The sequence below is a fragment of the Acanthisitta chloris genome, unplaced genomic scaffold (assembly GCF_000695815.1).
Source record: "Acanthisitta chloris isolate BGI_N310 unplaced genomic scaffold, ASM69581v1 scaffold17792, whole genome shotgun sequence".
Classification (NCBI taxonomy): Eukaryota; Metazoa; Chordata; class Aves; order Passeriformes; family Acanthisittidae; genus Acanthisitta; species Acanthisitta chloris.
The window spans coordinates 19202-36600 of NW_008661223.1; the positions used below are offsets into that span (position 1 = coordinate 19202).

General features: G+C 36.6%; 1 protein-coding gene across 1 annotated transcript in view; it reads right to left on the minus strand.

The window, feature by feature from the left end:
• Positions 1–17399, minus strand: part of SLC4A7 (solute carrier family 4, sodium bicarbonate cotransporter, member 7) — a 62236-nt gene that overhangs the window by 14347 nt on the left and 30490 nt on the right. The window contains exons 9-16 of the mRNA XM_009070154.1: positions 12628–12743; positions 11009–11166; positions 9023–9110; positions 7650–7796; positions 6173–6276; positions 4498–4672; positions 1992–2125; positions 1208–1453 (exon numbers count right to left, since the gene is read on the minus strand). Coding sequence (XP_009068402.1) covers positions 1208–1453; positions 1992–2125; positions 4498–4672; positions 6173–6276; positions 7650–7796; positions 9023–9110; positions 11009–11166; positions 12628–12743 — 1168 coding nt within the window. The remainder of the gene's footprint in view (positions 1–1207; positions 1454–1991; positions 2126–4497; positions 4673–6172; positions 6277–7649; positions 7797–9022; positions 9111–11008; positions 11167–12627; positions 12744–17399) is intronic.

Below are 17399 nucleotides of genomic sequence, written 5' to 3' on the forward strand. Positions count from 1 at the left end.
CTTGGCTTGGCACTGCCAGAAGCCACCCTGTGTTCAAGATGTTCTCTGCCTCGGCCAGGCAGAGCAGTTATCCAGGGGAATGGTGAGTACTCTGCCTTCCAGCCAGGGACTGACTGCAGGATACAGCAAGCAGGGACCCTCACAGCAGTTGTACAGACATCACCTTCCCTGGGATTCCCTCACCAACACATGATGTAGCAGACTACAGAGAACACACAGGTACAAATAAAGCTGAAGGATGCACATCTCCAACAGGAGGGAAACACTAGCAGAGAAACCTGCACTCCTCAAAGATGGTGTGTGGCTGTAACCCACATGTCTGGGGCTGGAGGGTAAATATGGGTGCGTGTGTGCAATTAGAACATTTGGGGATCAGCAACAGAAGACAATTTAGAAACGTGTAGGTTCTTACTAGTATATGGGTTCAAACTGAAGGAGGGGAAGTTTAGGTTAGATACTAGAAAAAGGTTTTTCAATATAAGGGTGATGAGACATTGGAACAGGTTGTTCGGGGAAGTGGTGGCTGCCCCAACACTAGCGGTGTTCAAGACCAGGCTGGATGAGGCCTTGACCAACCTGATCTAGTGAGGAGGTGTCCCTGCCCATGGCAGGGGGGTTGGGACTAGATTATCTGTAAGGTCCACTCCAACCCCTAAATTCTATAATTCTATTTCTTAAGTGTCTCACACTGTGGTTTCTCTGCCATATTACTGATACTGATCCTCAATGTATGGATCACTGATTGGCAGTTAATTGTGTGTTGTTGATCAAACAACAGCTTCGCTTTTGCTCTCATTTAAACTATGTGAAATGAGCAGTTTCTCTCAGCAACAGTGAGTGGGATCTCCTCTTCTGGCAGCACGAGCTGGTAACCCAGTTCATCCTATTTCATGAAACTACAGCATAAATTTGGATTTTTAGAAGTAGCAAAGCAGAACTCCTGCTCTGACCTTCAATGAGGCTGCAGTTAAAGCAGGCTTTGTCACAGCCCCTCATCCCTTCCAACCACCCATAGCTAACACAGAAAATTCAATTCCAAAGCATCCTGAATAGGATTTTTCTGAGGTTTCTCACGCCCATACCACCTCCAGCATTCCTCCGACCCTTCCTAGAAGAGGCACACACTGCCATTCAGTAAACAGTATGTCTCTATACTATAAACATTTTCTCTATTTATTTGACTAACAGATAGAAATTTGGTACTTACGAATATAAAGTCAGTTTATTCAAATCATTGTGCATATTGAAGGCATACACTTCTCCCAAATGAAAAAGCTTTTCCAATGCCTCATAAATAAATATGATGCATATAAGCGCTGCAAAAGCTTCCTCGGTAAATCGAGTGATGTAACACACAAGGCTGCTGGCATCTGTGGCTACAAGTACAATGCATAAAAATGCAGTCCACAGACCTATGCTAGTTCGCAGGGAGAGGTAGGAAAGATCATAATCCCTGTGTGAAGAAAGAAACAAAAAGTATTAACTGAGCCAAAAATCACCTATAAGCTGTTATATTTGAAAACAGATACTGAAGCCAAGCTCTATAGATATTTATCATTTTTCTCATCCTTGATGTTACTTCTAAATGAAGCAGAAACTTTTTTGTCTCATCTTCCTCCAAAGCAAAGCAAAGGTATTTCCAGGATTGACAATGCAACTACCTACCTTGGGAAGCATCATGGGGATGATCTTTTCATAACTACCCAGATGCTTTCCCCTAGAGGGCAGATCAGTCCCTGCTTACCTACCCCTACAAAACCAAAGCCAAGATCTCCACACAGACAGAATATAACTTTTATTTAAGTCCTAGTCACTTCTTACCACTGATTTTCTCATTAAGGTTCACCAGTGCCTCACAGTTTTATCAAACCACATCAATTTCTCAGTCTCTTGCTGCTGCATTTACCTTGATGGACATATACATCTAATGTACATCTGCTATCAATTACAGCTGTTCTAACAAGTGCATCAGACTAATAAACATCACTTACCTGCAAAACTTAAATAATATTTTTTCAAATACTAGAACTGGTCCGGTGCTTCCCAAGATAGTAAGAGGTTGCCCAGCAAAGAGAGAATAGGCAATCCCAGTTAATGAGGCTCCAAAGAGAGACTCTATTGCACTCTGTTTGGGGGAAAAGAAATTGCTATTACTCTGCTGCCTTTCAGGTTAGCATTTAGCATCACATCTGCATAAATACTGCTTTAAGATGCATTAAATTAGAAACAAGACAAGATGTAAAAACATTGCAATTAATACTGATGTTTGAGACAAGAACAACTTAACACAGTTTTGCAGCAACAATACCGTGGACAAGATTTTGAGAACTTAATTCCCGAGAAACATAAAACCATCCAAAACCATGAGAACAAGTTACTAGTCCTGCTAGCTACGGAGGAAAAGCATACCAACAATTACACAAATTTTGAAAATAAGAAAAAAAAAAGAAAAAAATGGTTATTCAACATGTATTTTATGGAAAGAATTATCTGTCTCTGTAAAGAAAATAGATCTATATATATTGCAACATACCTGGACCAAAACATGATACGGTGTGCCGTATCAAACCTGTATCAGCCAATCAAGCATTACAAAAGAAAAAAAACTGACAGGTGGAGGTGCAGGGGAAATTACTGAACAGTATTGGCTTATGTATACATGACACCAAAAATAGATGAGCAGTAAACCAATGTCCCACCTGGTAATGCATTTCTTTTCACTGAATTAAGATATCTACTTCAGTTCCTGAATTTGGCATTTTAGTATAACATTTTCTTCTGAAAACAAACAGTTACAATGCACCTCTACAGGGAGGGGCAGGAATGTTAAATACCAAAATTATATTAAAGTTACTTGAACATGTTAATCTACACCATTTACCTGTATGAGAAGTCATGGATTACAGATTCCTGTAATGGAATTACAGGGTTTCTGATGGATTTCAAGGGTTTCAAGTGTTCGCTATTTTGCAATTATGCAAGCCTAAAAAAATAGTGTTTATGCAAACTTAAGCTCCAATTCAGGAAAGCATCTGAAAATGGTCAAAATGGTTTACTGAACTGGAGCTATTAAAAATGAAAATGAGTCCTTTGTTCATTACATAAGAAAAAAAACATAATCCCAGACTCTTGTTCTATCACCTTTGAATTAGTGCTTTTGGTTAGTGAATGCATTAACCTTGGGGCTCTCAGTCAGGGTGGGAAGGACAGGAGTACTGTGATGACCTCTGAGAATGCGAGGGAAGGTTTCAAAAACAAACTGTGTACCTTACAGTGTCAGCTACTGTGCTTGAACATATGTGTGCAGTAACTAAATGTTTTATTCAATGATGCACACCAAGTATCTGAAGGCAGGGAGAAACCCGCAAACAATTCCAGATAGCTAAAAGAAAGAAGGTGTTTAAGAATCAAGCTTTAAAAGGAGTGTATTTTCATAATTATACATGCTGCATATTCAAAATTTACGCTGACATTTTGATAACCATTTACAGTGGCAAAACCAGCACACAGAAAAGACATAATTTATGTATTTTCTATCAGCTTGAAGTGCTACATCAATAAACAAAAATCTGAGTCAACAGCAATACTTGAAAGAGACAAAATAGTTAACTAAATTTTAATATAGTACAAGCTTAAAAACTTCATCTAAGTATCAAGAAGAATTTTATAACATTTTAAACTTTACCAGAATCTTAAAATTTGTAAAGGACACATCTGAATACATCCTTCCCTCCCCCAAAAGGACAGAGCCTTGTTTCTTTGTGGTAGATTTAGAAACAGAAAATACACTTCCAATCAGTTTACTCATAAGCCAATTGACACAAACATTAAGTTATTAACATTGTTGATATTAAGCATTTTTCCCCTCCTCCAAAAACTAAAGTGCAACGATATTTTGGTGAAAAAGGTGCTGCTATTATCTACTGCTCAACATAATACTTTATATTCCAGCCATTTACAATGAAGAGTATTTTCTGCTCATAAACCTTAGGCACTTTATTTTACTGTGAACCATTAGTGCAAGCATACGTGTATCCTGTCCGTTACAAAAGCAATAGACTGCTAGCCATACACTGCAGGCATTATCATCCTTGTAGGCCTACTACTCAAGGCCAGTACATGTTCTTGGCTATCCACCTTGAGCCTCTGACTTTGCCTAAAGTAGGCCTAGTGGGATGGTGCACCTTTACTACTATTCATTATTCTTAAGTAGCCAAAAAGAAGGCAATGCAAGCCTTTTCTCAATTCATGAAGCCATTCATCCAACAAGGCAGGATAAACATTTTTTTACCTCCACTGTGCATCTTCTCCTGTTCACATGGGTTCCCCACATTTTCCACAGCAATTACCTTTTGGGGAAGATCTGCTTTGGGGCAGGCTAATCAAGTGCTGTGGGTAAATTCTTCAAATACAAGTATAAATAAATGAGACAAATGCACACAGTGACTTGCCTCTGAAGATCTAAAAAGCCTGGCCACTACCATTCTTTGTACTCACTATTCTGCCTTGTGTAGCTTCTCCCAGGAGCCCTCCAAAAGTGATTACAGGAGACATACAGGCACAGTATAGGAAAAGAATCGAGGCCAGGCACTGCAGGCTTAATGCATCCTTGAAGTCACTCAAGAAAAAAGGTGCTTTCCTTTGGATGTCAAGTATCAAACCACCAAAAAGCCTAAATAGGTGAGATGAAACTCGTCAAACTGTACACTAAAGGATTCTAGCTAGTTCAAAACTATGGGCTACACATGACTGCCAGTGCCTATTGCCGGCACAAATTAGCTATTTCATAATCCAGATTAAAGCATAACAGTTAACAATGTAAACGAGAATCATATCTATTCCATTCCAGCAGTATTCCAAATATAATCAAGCAGGTTACCCACATTTTTACAAGCTTGCTAGGTATTTTTGTATATGGGCTAGATACTGAAAAAATAACTTTGCAAACGATTTTACCTAAATGATGCTTTAAGTCAAATCTGTCTTATGATATTGAAAACAAGGAACAGAAGAAATATGCTAAACCTCAATCAAGACCACTGCACTGACACATTTCAATACTACTACTCCAGTAAGTAGTCAGAGCTTTTTGATTCAAATTCTCTATATACACATGATTAGGTGCATAAATAAATTTATGTCTATCATTTTTAACAGTTTTCTCATCTGGAGTACAGAGATATTCTACAAATGTAAATACAAAACCAAACACATAAGGCAGTTGAACTGGGTAAGTTATTTGCAACGAATTAAAAAGCTTTTGGCAATTCAAAAAAAAAACCACTTTAGGATTCCAAAATACTAAGTATTAATTTGCACTTACAAAAAATTTATTATATTTTTAATTATTAAAAAAACCCCAAACCATTCCTAAGAATAGCCTCAGCCAGAGATAATTCCGTGGGCAGAAATTAAATTCTCAGCTCCACATACTGTCTACAAAAAAGAAAAGATTAAGTATAACAAAGACACAATGGTAAAAATCAACACGAATTTTGTAAAGTCTTTCTTGCAAATGTATGAGAAGTTTATTATCCTGGAGATAACAACGCTCTACACATATTGCAGAATTTCTCAATTGATTTAATCTCTACTCTCATTTGAGATATTCAAGTTTAATCTTAATCAGGCATTTCCAACGCTGGGGGCTTCTTTGGCAAGTATTTCAGAATTACTAGAGAACAACATCTAGAAGAAATTCCTTAAATTCTATTTTACAAGACAACTGACCAAGACCCAAAGCTAACCAATACCAAAGTATTTTTTCACCACCTTATATTTCTTGTTGTTCCATTTCACACGTTTAATAAAACAGATTTGCATTAATGGAGATTTTTAGTACCTAGCCCAATACTCAAAATTGCATATTTCTGCTGTAGTTATGGTAATTGCATGCTCTTGACAATTAAAATTTAAAACACAACTCTTAAAAAGTCAGTTAGTTAAATTAGGCAGCATCTTATGTGAAATCCTTCACAAATGTGTTGAGAAACATTGCCACAGATTGGCATTTAATGGCAAGAATCCAACACTTGAAAAGGACAAAGGATGCGCTCTAAGACTTGTACCATGATTTATTATTTTTTTTTTACATTCGAGCGTCAATCATTAAGATGAAGATTTATCATTTTTGTTTCTTTATGGTGACTAGCATTTAGGGAAGTGAACACACCTTCCAGTTCTCTGAAGTTCAGGTCCAGCATGATGGGCTTCTTCTTTGAGACTCTCTCCTGTAGGAGTAGTTCCATTTGGAAATTTAGGTACCTTCCTTTTCTCCTACAGAAAAAGACGCCAAAAAAAGACGCACTTGGAGACAATTATATTTTTCAGTGTATGCAGAGACTCTATGCCTTCCAAACCTTGCTTATCAGCAATCCTCTGTTTGCCAAATTTGTCTTCAGCTGAGTACAGACGTCTAGAACTCTATACCACTCCCCAAAAAGACCTTACTAGTATTATTACCTTGCACAACACTATTAATCTTCCCTCTTTCTACAAGAAATAGGTTCCCGAAACATGATGAAACGAAGCCTAGCTTTGCAAGACACAGCAAAGGCTCAACCACGATGACCAGAAATCTTTAGATGCTTTTTCTCAACCATTTCCAGAGCAGGAACATCTAACAGAACTGACCTCACTTTATGACACACATACTATTTAACTAAAGTATAATTGAGAAGTCATACCACTGCTGAGCAAGCTGCTGACCACCTCCTCATAAATGTCTCAGCTGAGCCTGCCTTCCAAAAACCCCCAAGCACTGCTTATTTTGGAAAAAAGTTATGCAGTACCCTCAGGCTATTCATGAATAAACTGCACTGCTGTCACCCCCCTCTATTGCACCACTCCACCAAACATTCACTGGACTTAACACCAAAGTCAACCTTCTGAACCAACAGCACTGGTCTCTCCCTGGCCTTTGATCCTGGTGGCCCAAATTCCCTTAAGTTGTAAAGAGGGAGGAAGGAAAGAACGAGTCTCTGTAAGGACCGACTTTTCCTGGCTCCCATTCTAAGCCTATATCACCACAACTGAGTGATATGATCGCTGAATAAATAGATTGCAAGAGCGATAGATTTTTATCTATTTCATAAACATTCTGTGAACACTAGTGACAAAATAAATTGGAGCATTTCAATTAATGCCGCATGCAAACAGAAGATTTTACAAGAATTATAATATTCTTGCTGATCACTGCTAGACCAATAGTAAAAATCAGAATATGAACTTAGGTACAATTTCTGAACAATTCTCCTAGATCTCATACGCACTGATCCCAGTATTTCAAAAGGAAATTTAGTAAATAAAATTCATTTAAAAGCACAGCAGAAAACTGATTAACACCTTTTTCCCTCTCCTTTTTTGGCCCCTTATTTTGTTATTATTATTTATTTTTTCTTAAGCAGACAATCCACTTTTTCTTATGAAGTGGATGTGGGGAGTTTCCTGATGTATAGGAGCTGGATCAGAGCCAACAGTGTGCCCAGGTGGCCAAGAAGGCCAACAACATCTTGGCCTATATCAAGAACAGTGTGGCCAGTAGGACTAGAGCAGTCATTGTCCCTTTGTAATAGACTCAAATCCTGTGTTCAGTTTTGGCCCTCCTACTAACAAGACAGACTGGGCTTCTTTTTTTTGCTTTCTTTTACCTGGGAAGGAACACTTTTTGGTGGCTCGATTCGTATAGATGGATCCCACTCTCCTGGAGGCAGGACTGTCACTTGGTCTAAAAATTCATCAATTCCTGACAACAAATCATTTCGGTCTTTTGCTTTATAGGCAACATCATGGAAAACCTGAAAGAAAGTGCTCAACATTCATATTCATTTTAATTTTTCTGAAAGAGTAACTGAGTATCACTATATAATGATTACACTTCATTATTTTTAAAAAGGCATGGAAAATATTTTATAGGTCCTCAAAAGTTAGGCTTTTACTTTATTTGCATACTTTTGCATTAAGAACTACCTGCATGCATACTCCTGTGGACCATAAAACAAGGAAGTTTTATGTTCAAATTCAAAAGGAATACTGAGTTCATTTCTAAAATTAAATAAAAAACTAATCTACAATATTCAGTACGTCAAATTTATGCACTATTGCATAATGAACTGCTTGTCTCCAAAGACCTGACCATTAAATCTAATTATAAATTAGATCTTTTAAGACTATTTAGCCCTTTTTAGGCCAGAGAATAATTTGTATTTTTCTATTTCAATGATGTACAGTATTTCTAAAAGTCAAATCAGCCTATGTAAAATGAATCATAAGCTGCAACTAAAGCTTTTAATATTCAGTTCTTGCACAGAACAAAAACTTCATTTACAGAATAGTTACCCAGTTGCAAAACGACAAATTTCTGGTTTACACTTACAAACTTCAAACTGCTCTAGAGCAAGAAGTACTTGAATTTCTGCTAGATGATCCTAAAAAATATAGCAATTCAGTAGGTGGCGCTCGATGTGAAGTCAAAATTAAAACATTCTAATTTTGCTCAGTGAGATGGCAACAGTCTTAAAAAGTCCCAATTCCCCTGTGGTCTTTAAAACCAATAGGGCTCTAAGCAGATGACTTGAACTGGTTAGAAAAATCCTAACGCTCATTATCTGACCTTGCTTAGATTAAAAAAATATATCTGTGATGACTCAATCGCACGCATTCTTAAAGCTTCCTGTCCTGAAGACTTACGCAGTTTGCTGTGTCCTTTTTGACACTCAGTGACTCATATCAAATGCAGTTCTATTTAATAGTTCTGTTAACCAATTTAACACAAAAAAGAAATCTATACACCAAAGGCAAAATAATTTTTTCAGAAATACATTTACGGTTTCTTCAAGATAGACTACAGGCAAAGTTAATTTACCATTATGTAATCCACTAACAAAAAATAATTAAGTTTACAGGTCTTCATTTAACGAGTTCATAGGGGTTTTTTTAACCTGTCACTCCAGAATCATTGAAATCAGTTGGTAAATACATTAATCTTGACTTTAACTACAAGCATTTAAAATACATCACTCACATCATCTGTCATAAGTGTTGCTATTGATCTTCCGATTTCATGATACTGTGGAGCTTTTCCTGCTGGTCCCAGCAACAAGAACAAAAACCTGTGGAGAAAGCACTCGAGATAAATACAGTTGACTCATTTGCATGTACTCAGGGAGGTCTTTCAAACTAATGTTTAAAGAAAATTTAGTGGCAAAATAAAAATATCATTTCCAGCATTTCAGATCTTAATGACTGCTACAACACTGTGAAAAGACTCATTGCAAAGTCATTACTGGACAGAACTCAAATCCTGAACCAAAATTACTCCAGAATCTTCTTAATTTAAGACTAATTTTTCAACTTCTTATAATGCCTTAATGTAGCAAGAATCCACAGGCTAGAGCTCACTGAGTATTTCCTCTGCATGCTAAGCCTTTCTGACATTCCCAATAGCAAAGACTCTTTAAGTGACATCCTGTTCTAGACCCTGTGATGATCACCTTTTCACAGGAGTTATATCCCCCTCACTTACTGTGACTGGGTATTACACACAGAGGATGCACATATATAATTTATGTAACACACTGGTCATACTCATATAGCCATATCCTGGTCCTGTGTCAGTGGAAAGGAAGGGAACCTGCATTTCTGAACACCTAAAAATGTAAGAGTGACATTTTGGAAAGGGAATCCAATCTGGGGGTGAAGTCACAGCGTATGTTAACAGACAGTTTCACTTTCCAACCACAGTAAGGTATGACAATTTTGGGGTTTTTCTAATTAAAAAAACAAACCAAAAACCCCCACCAAAACCTTGAACAGGATGAGCATCTTACAAATTCAAAAAGGATACAAACCAAGGAGTGAACCTCCATAACTCATATCATCACCTTCTTCCTATCCTCCATGAAAAGTTCCCAAGCATAACACGTGAAAAAAGTAGTGCCTTTGTTCATCTCACACTACAGAAAAATCTCAAGTTTGTGTCTTTTGCAAGTTTATTACTTTGACTGAAACTGAGAGTACATCTTCAGAATCCAAGTATGCTATTGCAAATTTGCAAGTCTACACCATTCCAGAAAAACTTAGGACAGAATAATTTTACCTACATGAACACAATCATCTGTATGTGGAATTTCCCAAAGGGCATTATGAGCACTAATGTCAACTACCCTCTGAAAATTCTCACATATATTTATTTTTGCCTTTCAAAATAGCATGTAAGCTGAAAATTACAAAGGCAAGCAAACACTTTGATAATTTTTAAACATTAAAAAAACAAAAAAAAAAAAAGTACAAATTTATGCCAAACACCACAGAATAGCCCAATACATCAATGTGCACAGAAAATGAAGCGTCCTCTAATGACGACTGATGAAATGAACTGCTATCTTCATCATGGAACCTGCAGTTTGACATTTTGATCATCTCTGCTAAATATACCCACAGTATACTGGTGAGCCCCACGATTCTGGGTGCATCAGACTGGATGGCATATTACAGACTGAAAACTACTTCAGTGTATTAGCTGCAGATTAGTTATTCCACTGTCAATCATGTAGATTTGGGCATTATAAATAAAAGGTTTTCCACCACCTAGGTTATTCATATACAGAGATTTGGATAGAAAGATCAGAGCTTGCGATCAGACAGACTTTCAGACAGTGGGCTCTTTCCCACTAACAAGCTGTGTCACACTGAAGGAAACTGCAACAATCTTCATGCCCATCTTTAAAATGGCAACCCAAGCTTGGAAGACTCATCGCTTTTACTTCAAGTCGGCCATCAGTTCCAACTTCTGCACTTCCTTAAGACAGCATCATTACATACAGATATGTAAAAGTTTATGGCAGACCTCACTCCTTCAAATTTTGCAGCAAATGACTGACAATGTTAAAACCACCTCTACATTTCTTAAGCATAATAGAGCATATACAAAAATATACAACTATTTGAGATCTTAAATATTATTATCTTACTGCATAAGTAAAGCCAGACTTTCCAGGCATTTATTTACCGTGTAGGAACTGGAACCTCTGTGAGACCTGAGAGAAGCACAGCAGGGGAGAGCCTCACAAAAGCAATAATAGGTCTTTCTAAAAAATCTACTTCTCCCACTAACACATTTGATGCTTCTGCTCCTGAAGGAATTTTCCTCATGAAGTTCATATCAACCTATTCATACAAAGATGAAACAAATGTTTATTCCTTTACATTATTTAGCAGAAATTGTATAACATAATTATGTTTATCAGTATTTACTAGACATTTATGCTACAAATAAAAATTAAAAAGCAAATTAAATATCCCACAGTACAGAAAAGACAAACACATTTAGAAAATGCCAGCCAGCCAAATAATAATAACTATTTTCTATAAGTTAGAATTACTACCACCTAGTATATTCTAGAAAACTGCAAACTGCATAATCACCCTTCTAATATTATCATGACAAACATTCTGTGATAGGACATAAATTAACAAAATCAATGCACAATTAACTAAGGAGAGTTCATGTAATTACACATGGTTTCTAGAATGTAATGAGTTATTTCACATCTGTGGATTTCAAATACGTCATGATTTTGAAAAATAATTTGTACGTTTGTTTTTATTCATAAAGAATATGACAGCTGAAAATCTTAACATCCATTTCTGTAGATAATTACAGAAGTGCATTAGAAAAATGGTACAGCACATGAACTCTGTGTTCACATATACACACACACACAAGCACCAGTTACATTACTAGCTAGAGAACTTACAGATGGCCTCTTGAGTCCCACACCAAGTGTGCCACAACTACAGTGCCAGGAGGCTGACTCCTGCCCAACAGGAGACAAGGCAGGTGTACAGAAGGACAGGCCAAGCAAAAATATACAAACTGTGACAGAGGAGCAGGAATATAGGGCACCTGCCATGATTAGATCAGAACTACAGTATAAGTTAGCTTCCCTTAAACATGATTACTTAACTTGGCAAACCAATTTTCTTAGTGTTTCACAGTACAGATGACACTACAGACTGAGTTTTATAGTAAAAGCCACAATGGAACTTAAAATTTGCCCAGCAAATTTAAACTATGAAAGAAATACAAGAGAGTTACAGCAGATTTTTTACAAATTTCCTTCAGTAAGTGATATTATATGTTCCTAATGATTATGATGTACAATAACTTTTGTACAGGGAACTCAAAACGCATATAAAGCAAATTCTCTTTAAAACCTCTCTTTATCAAAAAAAGCCCAACAAAACCAACCAACAGAAAGTCAGTCATAGAAAAAAAAAAATGTTACAACACAGTCTACAAAACTGTTTTCATAAGAGCCTTAATAGCAGATCTGAAAATATCTCCATCTGCACGAGAAAGTACAGTGACTGCACTCTTATGTTACCAAAATACAGAGAAGATGATCAAACACTAAGTTCCACCACACTGGAAAAAATTTCAAAACATGTGACACATTTAGCCTAGACCAGTTTCTGACACTCATATGCAAAAGTTATCTCTTAGTACCTATGTCTTTTGTACACTCATACAAGTCTTAGTTGCAACTCAGGGGGAAATTACAACTATTATATTTTTTGCTACATAGTTCTTTTGTGCTAAACATTAAGGTATTTAATGTTACTTACCTTACTAAAATCAACTGTGCTGTTTTCTCTGCTTCCTCCTGTTCCAGAACCTTTAGCATCTCCACTTTTCCCATTGTCTAAATTTCCAGGTGCTGACTGTGGAGATGCTAATAGCCCTAAATAAAAAAAAAGGAGGAAATAAGTTCAAAATGGTGTATGAAGTAATGTGAGTGTGCAACACTACCAAAAATCAATGTGGCAGCTTGTTTAAAGCAGATGTGCAAGTTATTCAGTAAAAGTGCCCTACATTAGTATCATAAATGCAACATTAACAAGTCATGGTGTTGTCAAAACAATGACATAATGAAAACAATTAAGTATTGCCCAAATGATGGCCATTTGCAGAACAGTCACCAGAAAATATGAGCTACTTTAATTGCAAAAAAAATAACTGCTGACATTTTAATCATAGTCGAGTTAGTAGTTAGTATACAGCATCTTCACCATACTAAGAAGTCCTTGGACACCAAAAGCAAACACCTCTGCTAGCTGGTCTGTTATTGCAATTACAAAACGCATCAGCAAGCCTCAGGCTACAACTACAAGGAATGACACCCCAATAGTTAACTAAGCTACACAAGTAAATAGTACACTGTATGAAGGGTAGACAGCTTGCAAACCATGGTTTCAATGAACAAATCAAAGCTCAGACTACTCATCTGACCAGATGTTACGATATCGAATACACACTTTAGCTGAGGAGGCATGTACAATAACATTATTCAAGTTCAACACACAGCTTCCCTCTAACACCTGCACCAAATCAAAACGGTGTTAAGTAGTTTGCTATACTGCCAGCAGCACTAAATTGCAGGCTCAGTAAAGGGTGCAAAAGGCAAGAACCTAAGCATTCACACACACTGAATTCCATGTTGCATCATGGCTATCCCTACCCAATTAACATTGAAAAGCTGGTCTAGGCATGCATAACCAAGCCCAAAGCCCATCTTTCAGATTACAGTGCTTTTACTTGTTCAGTTTAACATGCACTAGAAGTGAATTTAGCCTTGCTTCTCTAAGCTAGACCATTTAGCTGTGGTGACAGAACATGCTTTAACATGCTTTCAAAACCACATCTAGGCAAAGACCGAAGTCTAAACATTGTATTACGAGCAGAAAGTTTGCATTTAGGTCAAGCATCTCTAGTCAGGGTAAAAATAAAATCCTCACTGGCTACCTTTGGGCTATTGCTCTATCACAACTACTGCGTAACTACTTTCATACTTCCATATTTATAATTCAGCAATTGTCACATTTTTAGCATTTCAAATGACAACTGAATCCACTTTATTTCATTCCCAAATTTGTTTCCAAAAAACTCTTTCAAAGAGTCACCATTTCAATGGAAAACATGCAGATCCAAGCCTTTACCATTAATTTTCATTCTTACGGTTCATAGGGATATAAGTTGTGTGGGTAGTTTTTCCTGAAGCAAAAATCAAATGAAGTTAATAGGCTATAATTTCCTTTGTGAATCCTAACATGCACAACTAATGAGCTAACACTTTAAATACTATGTTCAGTTAACTAGACAACAAAAAAAACCCCAACAAAATAACACATTCTAACCTTCTGCTCAGAGATGTCTGCGTTATTCACAAGAATAACAGCAACTACCACCTGTGAAATCAGCTGATTAAACTGTTTAGGAGTTGATGTTAAGATATGTCTGCAGGACTAGAAACAAATATTAAACAGCTGTTGCAGAAGAGCAGCACAATATAAACATTTATATAAACTTTTTCACTTCCCCCTCTCTGCAGTAACACACATAATACAAGATGTGTGTGACTGATGAAAGATGAGCAATAGTGCATTGTTTTGCACTTTTCAGGAATGCACTGTGAGCAAGAGCAAGCAGAGATTACAACCAAAAGTGGAGAAGTTCAAGGAGAAGGACAAAGAACAAGGATTCCACATATTAGCATAAACATTATTTCAGTACTAAAGTGATATTGATTCTTCTAAAATCTCTGCCTTCAAAATCTCTCCAACCAGTCACAGTTAATGCTCACAAGTTTTGACACTCATACAGGAGTATTTGTCTGACCCTAAACCACATGTAAAGGTTTCCTTTCTGCTGGTCTTGCAGTTGGACAGACTGATGCTCTCACAAGGTTTTCAGACCTGAGCAAGCATTTCCACATGATACTGCACTTCATTATGCATATCTATCATCTGATATTTGCAGGGAAACTCTGAATAAAACAAAAAAAAATTATCTTCTCTAATAGTGAAATACTTTTAGTCAAATGTCACACTAATAAAAGAACCTATTTCTTTCTCTTCTCCAGTTCAGGAGATGCAAAGTCAGAGGCTACTGCCAAAAGGACAACTACCTAGTAGTATTTTTCAGACTGTTAGAGAGACAAATTCATCTAGTGCTACCAGCTACTGAGGGGATCATTAAAAACACACTGTACTCTCGTTTATGTTGGTAGTCAGCCAAATATATCACCTGTCTTCTATGAAAGACAACAGTGGATTGAGTCTTGAGCAATTTGGATTAAAACCTCATAAAACCACTCAAGTTAAAGTACTTATTACTACACTTTCACTTGAGAGTGCATTTTCTAGCCAAGTACACTTAATATTGTGATTTGTGAATACAAAAATCTAATCAACATTATCTACTGAAAAAAAAAAGCAAGAAGACATTTGTCTCACATCTCTGCTTCATATAAAAAGATGATCAGGATACAAGTTCAACACCTAAGCATGACTATTCCTATACAATTATGTTTATATAGGCAAAAATTAAGCAATACAAAACTTATAAATAATGAAGTCACACCTTATTTGAATTTTGAGGAAAAAACCCCCAATTTTTAAAACTAAACTCCAATGTAGCTTTAATGTGAAAAAATATTCAAAGCACTCATAGAAAGCAAATATGCAAACATTTCTTAATTACAATTTTCAGTAATTAATTATTACGAGACCAAAGCTGTTCTAAATGTTGTTTTGCTCAGTTTGAAAGTACATTTCTCAGCAAGCCAAAAGACCTCACAGAACAGGCTGCTTTGCTGTTCACAGACATTAAGAAAGCTCAATGATGCTGTTGAATTAACAGTGTTCATTTTCAGCTGTGACAGCTCTCTTCATAGCTTTACCTATGGAATTGATTATTCAATAGTCCAAAGACAGGAAAATAAAAGCCATTCTTCAACTGACATTAAAAACACTGGTAAGAGAACCCTTTGCCTGTTGACTTACTGTGAACTGATGACTGGCTGATGAAAAGTAAGTGGTAGACCAAAGGCGTGTCCCTCTTCCCTCCTTTTACAGTAATTCACATTAAGTTCAGTAACCTTCCAGCTATTTATAAAGACTACAAAGTAAAGTCTGAGTAACACAAGGCCAAGGACAGATGAATGCTAAACAGAAGAAAGCCACCTATTATAAAATTAATGCAGTTTCTACTGTTTACTCAATCATACAGATGTGGAAAATGTAGTCAGAGTGCAATATTCTGAATTACCAAAGAGGTAATACAGTCCATAATCTCAGTGGACTGGACAGGGAAGATATTTTTCTTAATTAATACAAGGAAGATGACTTTCTCATCAGGGTTTCCTTCTGACTGTCTCCCAAGACAGAGATTAGTCCAGTTGCAGCCCTGAAGTCATAGTCTGAGAATGTCTTCAAAGGCATCTCTAAAGAAAATGTGTCTTTTTGTGGTCAGATGATTTCTTGAATTAAAAAAGGGGGGCAAACCCCAGAAAACAAAAATGTCTTCCATCATTGTTGGTCTTTATCATTCTCTAGAAAAACTTTTATTTATGGATTAACTGGGAAATCATCCTTTTCAGAATTTTTCCTTTATAAGAAACATTCCCTTGAGGAACAAGAGTAATTTGAACATGACTTGGAGATTCTGGTGGAAAGCTTTATTAGTGATAATAATAATAGCATCAAGTACTTGATGTGCATTTGCTTGCCTTCTCTTGTGTTCTAAAGACCTTGGGTCTGGCATGTTGTCATTCCTGTCAGATAAGTAGAAAAATGAGAACTGGAAAACCAATTACAGCTGTTATTTTACTTCTGGAGGATGACCCATGTGAGACTGATCTTCATGTGAATTCTCTTAATTTCCCATAAGGAAGTCAGAGAAAGAGGTTTTTGTTTGCTTTTCTGAATTTAAGCAATGATGAGGCCTCTGTAGTTCAACTGAAGATAACAGCCTACGACACTTGGCTGCCAGACGTAAAAAGACAGATAATCACAGCCTTTTCTGTGTCATAGTATTTTTACTGCTATATGTAACAGTGTGCTTTTGTTTATTAAACAAGTGAGGAAGAAACCAAGAAAAGCCTCAGTGATGGAAGAACTGAAATCAGCCCTCCAATACACACAAGTCTAATGCAGACAAACCAAACATACAAGCTAGATTTTGGCAAGACAAATTTCTCGAATGGTGTGATTGGGCAGGAAGCAAAGGCAGGAGGAACCTGAAGGTTAAAATGAAAGACAACCCCCCCTTAAAAGCACAATCAGTCTAGAAGAATCCTGAAGTCCCTAAATAGGTGATAATTTTGAAAAAAAAGCAAGTATAATGGTATATCTGCAGAATGCACAAGTTATGAAACTTTTACTAAAAATAATTCAAGAAAGGATGGAAAAAGTTCTTCCAGTTTCTTTCAACTTATCTATGTACTTTTTACATATAAAGAACAATAGCTTTGCAAGTCAATAAAATGATAAATTGCTGAGCTCTGACCTACAATTAAAGCCGTTAACTACCTTCTCCTATTTTGCATATTGAACACACC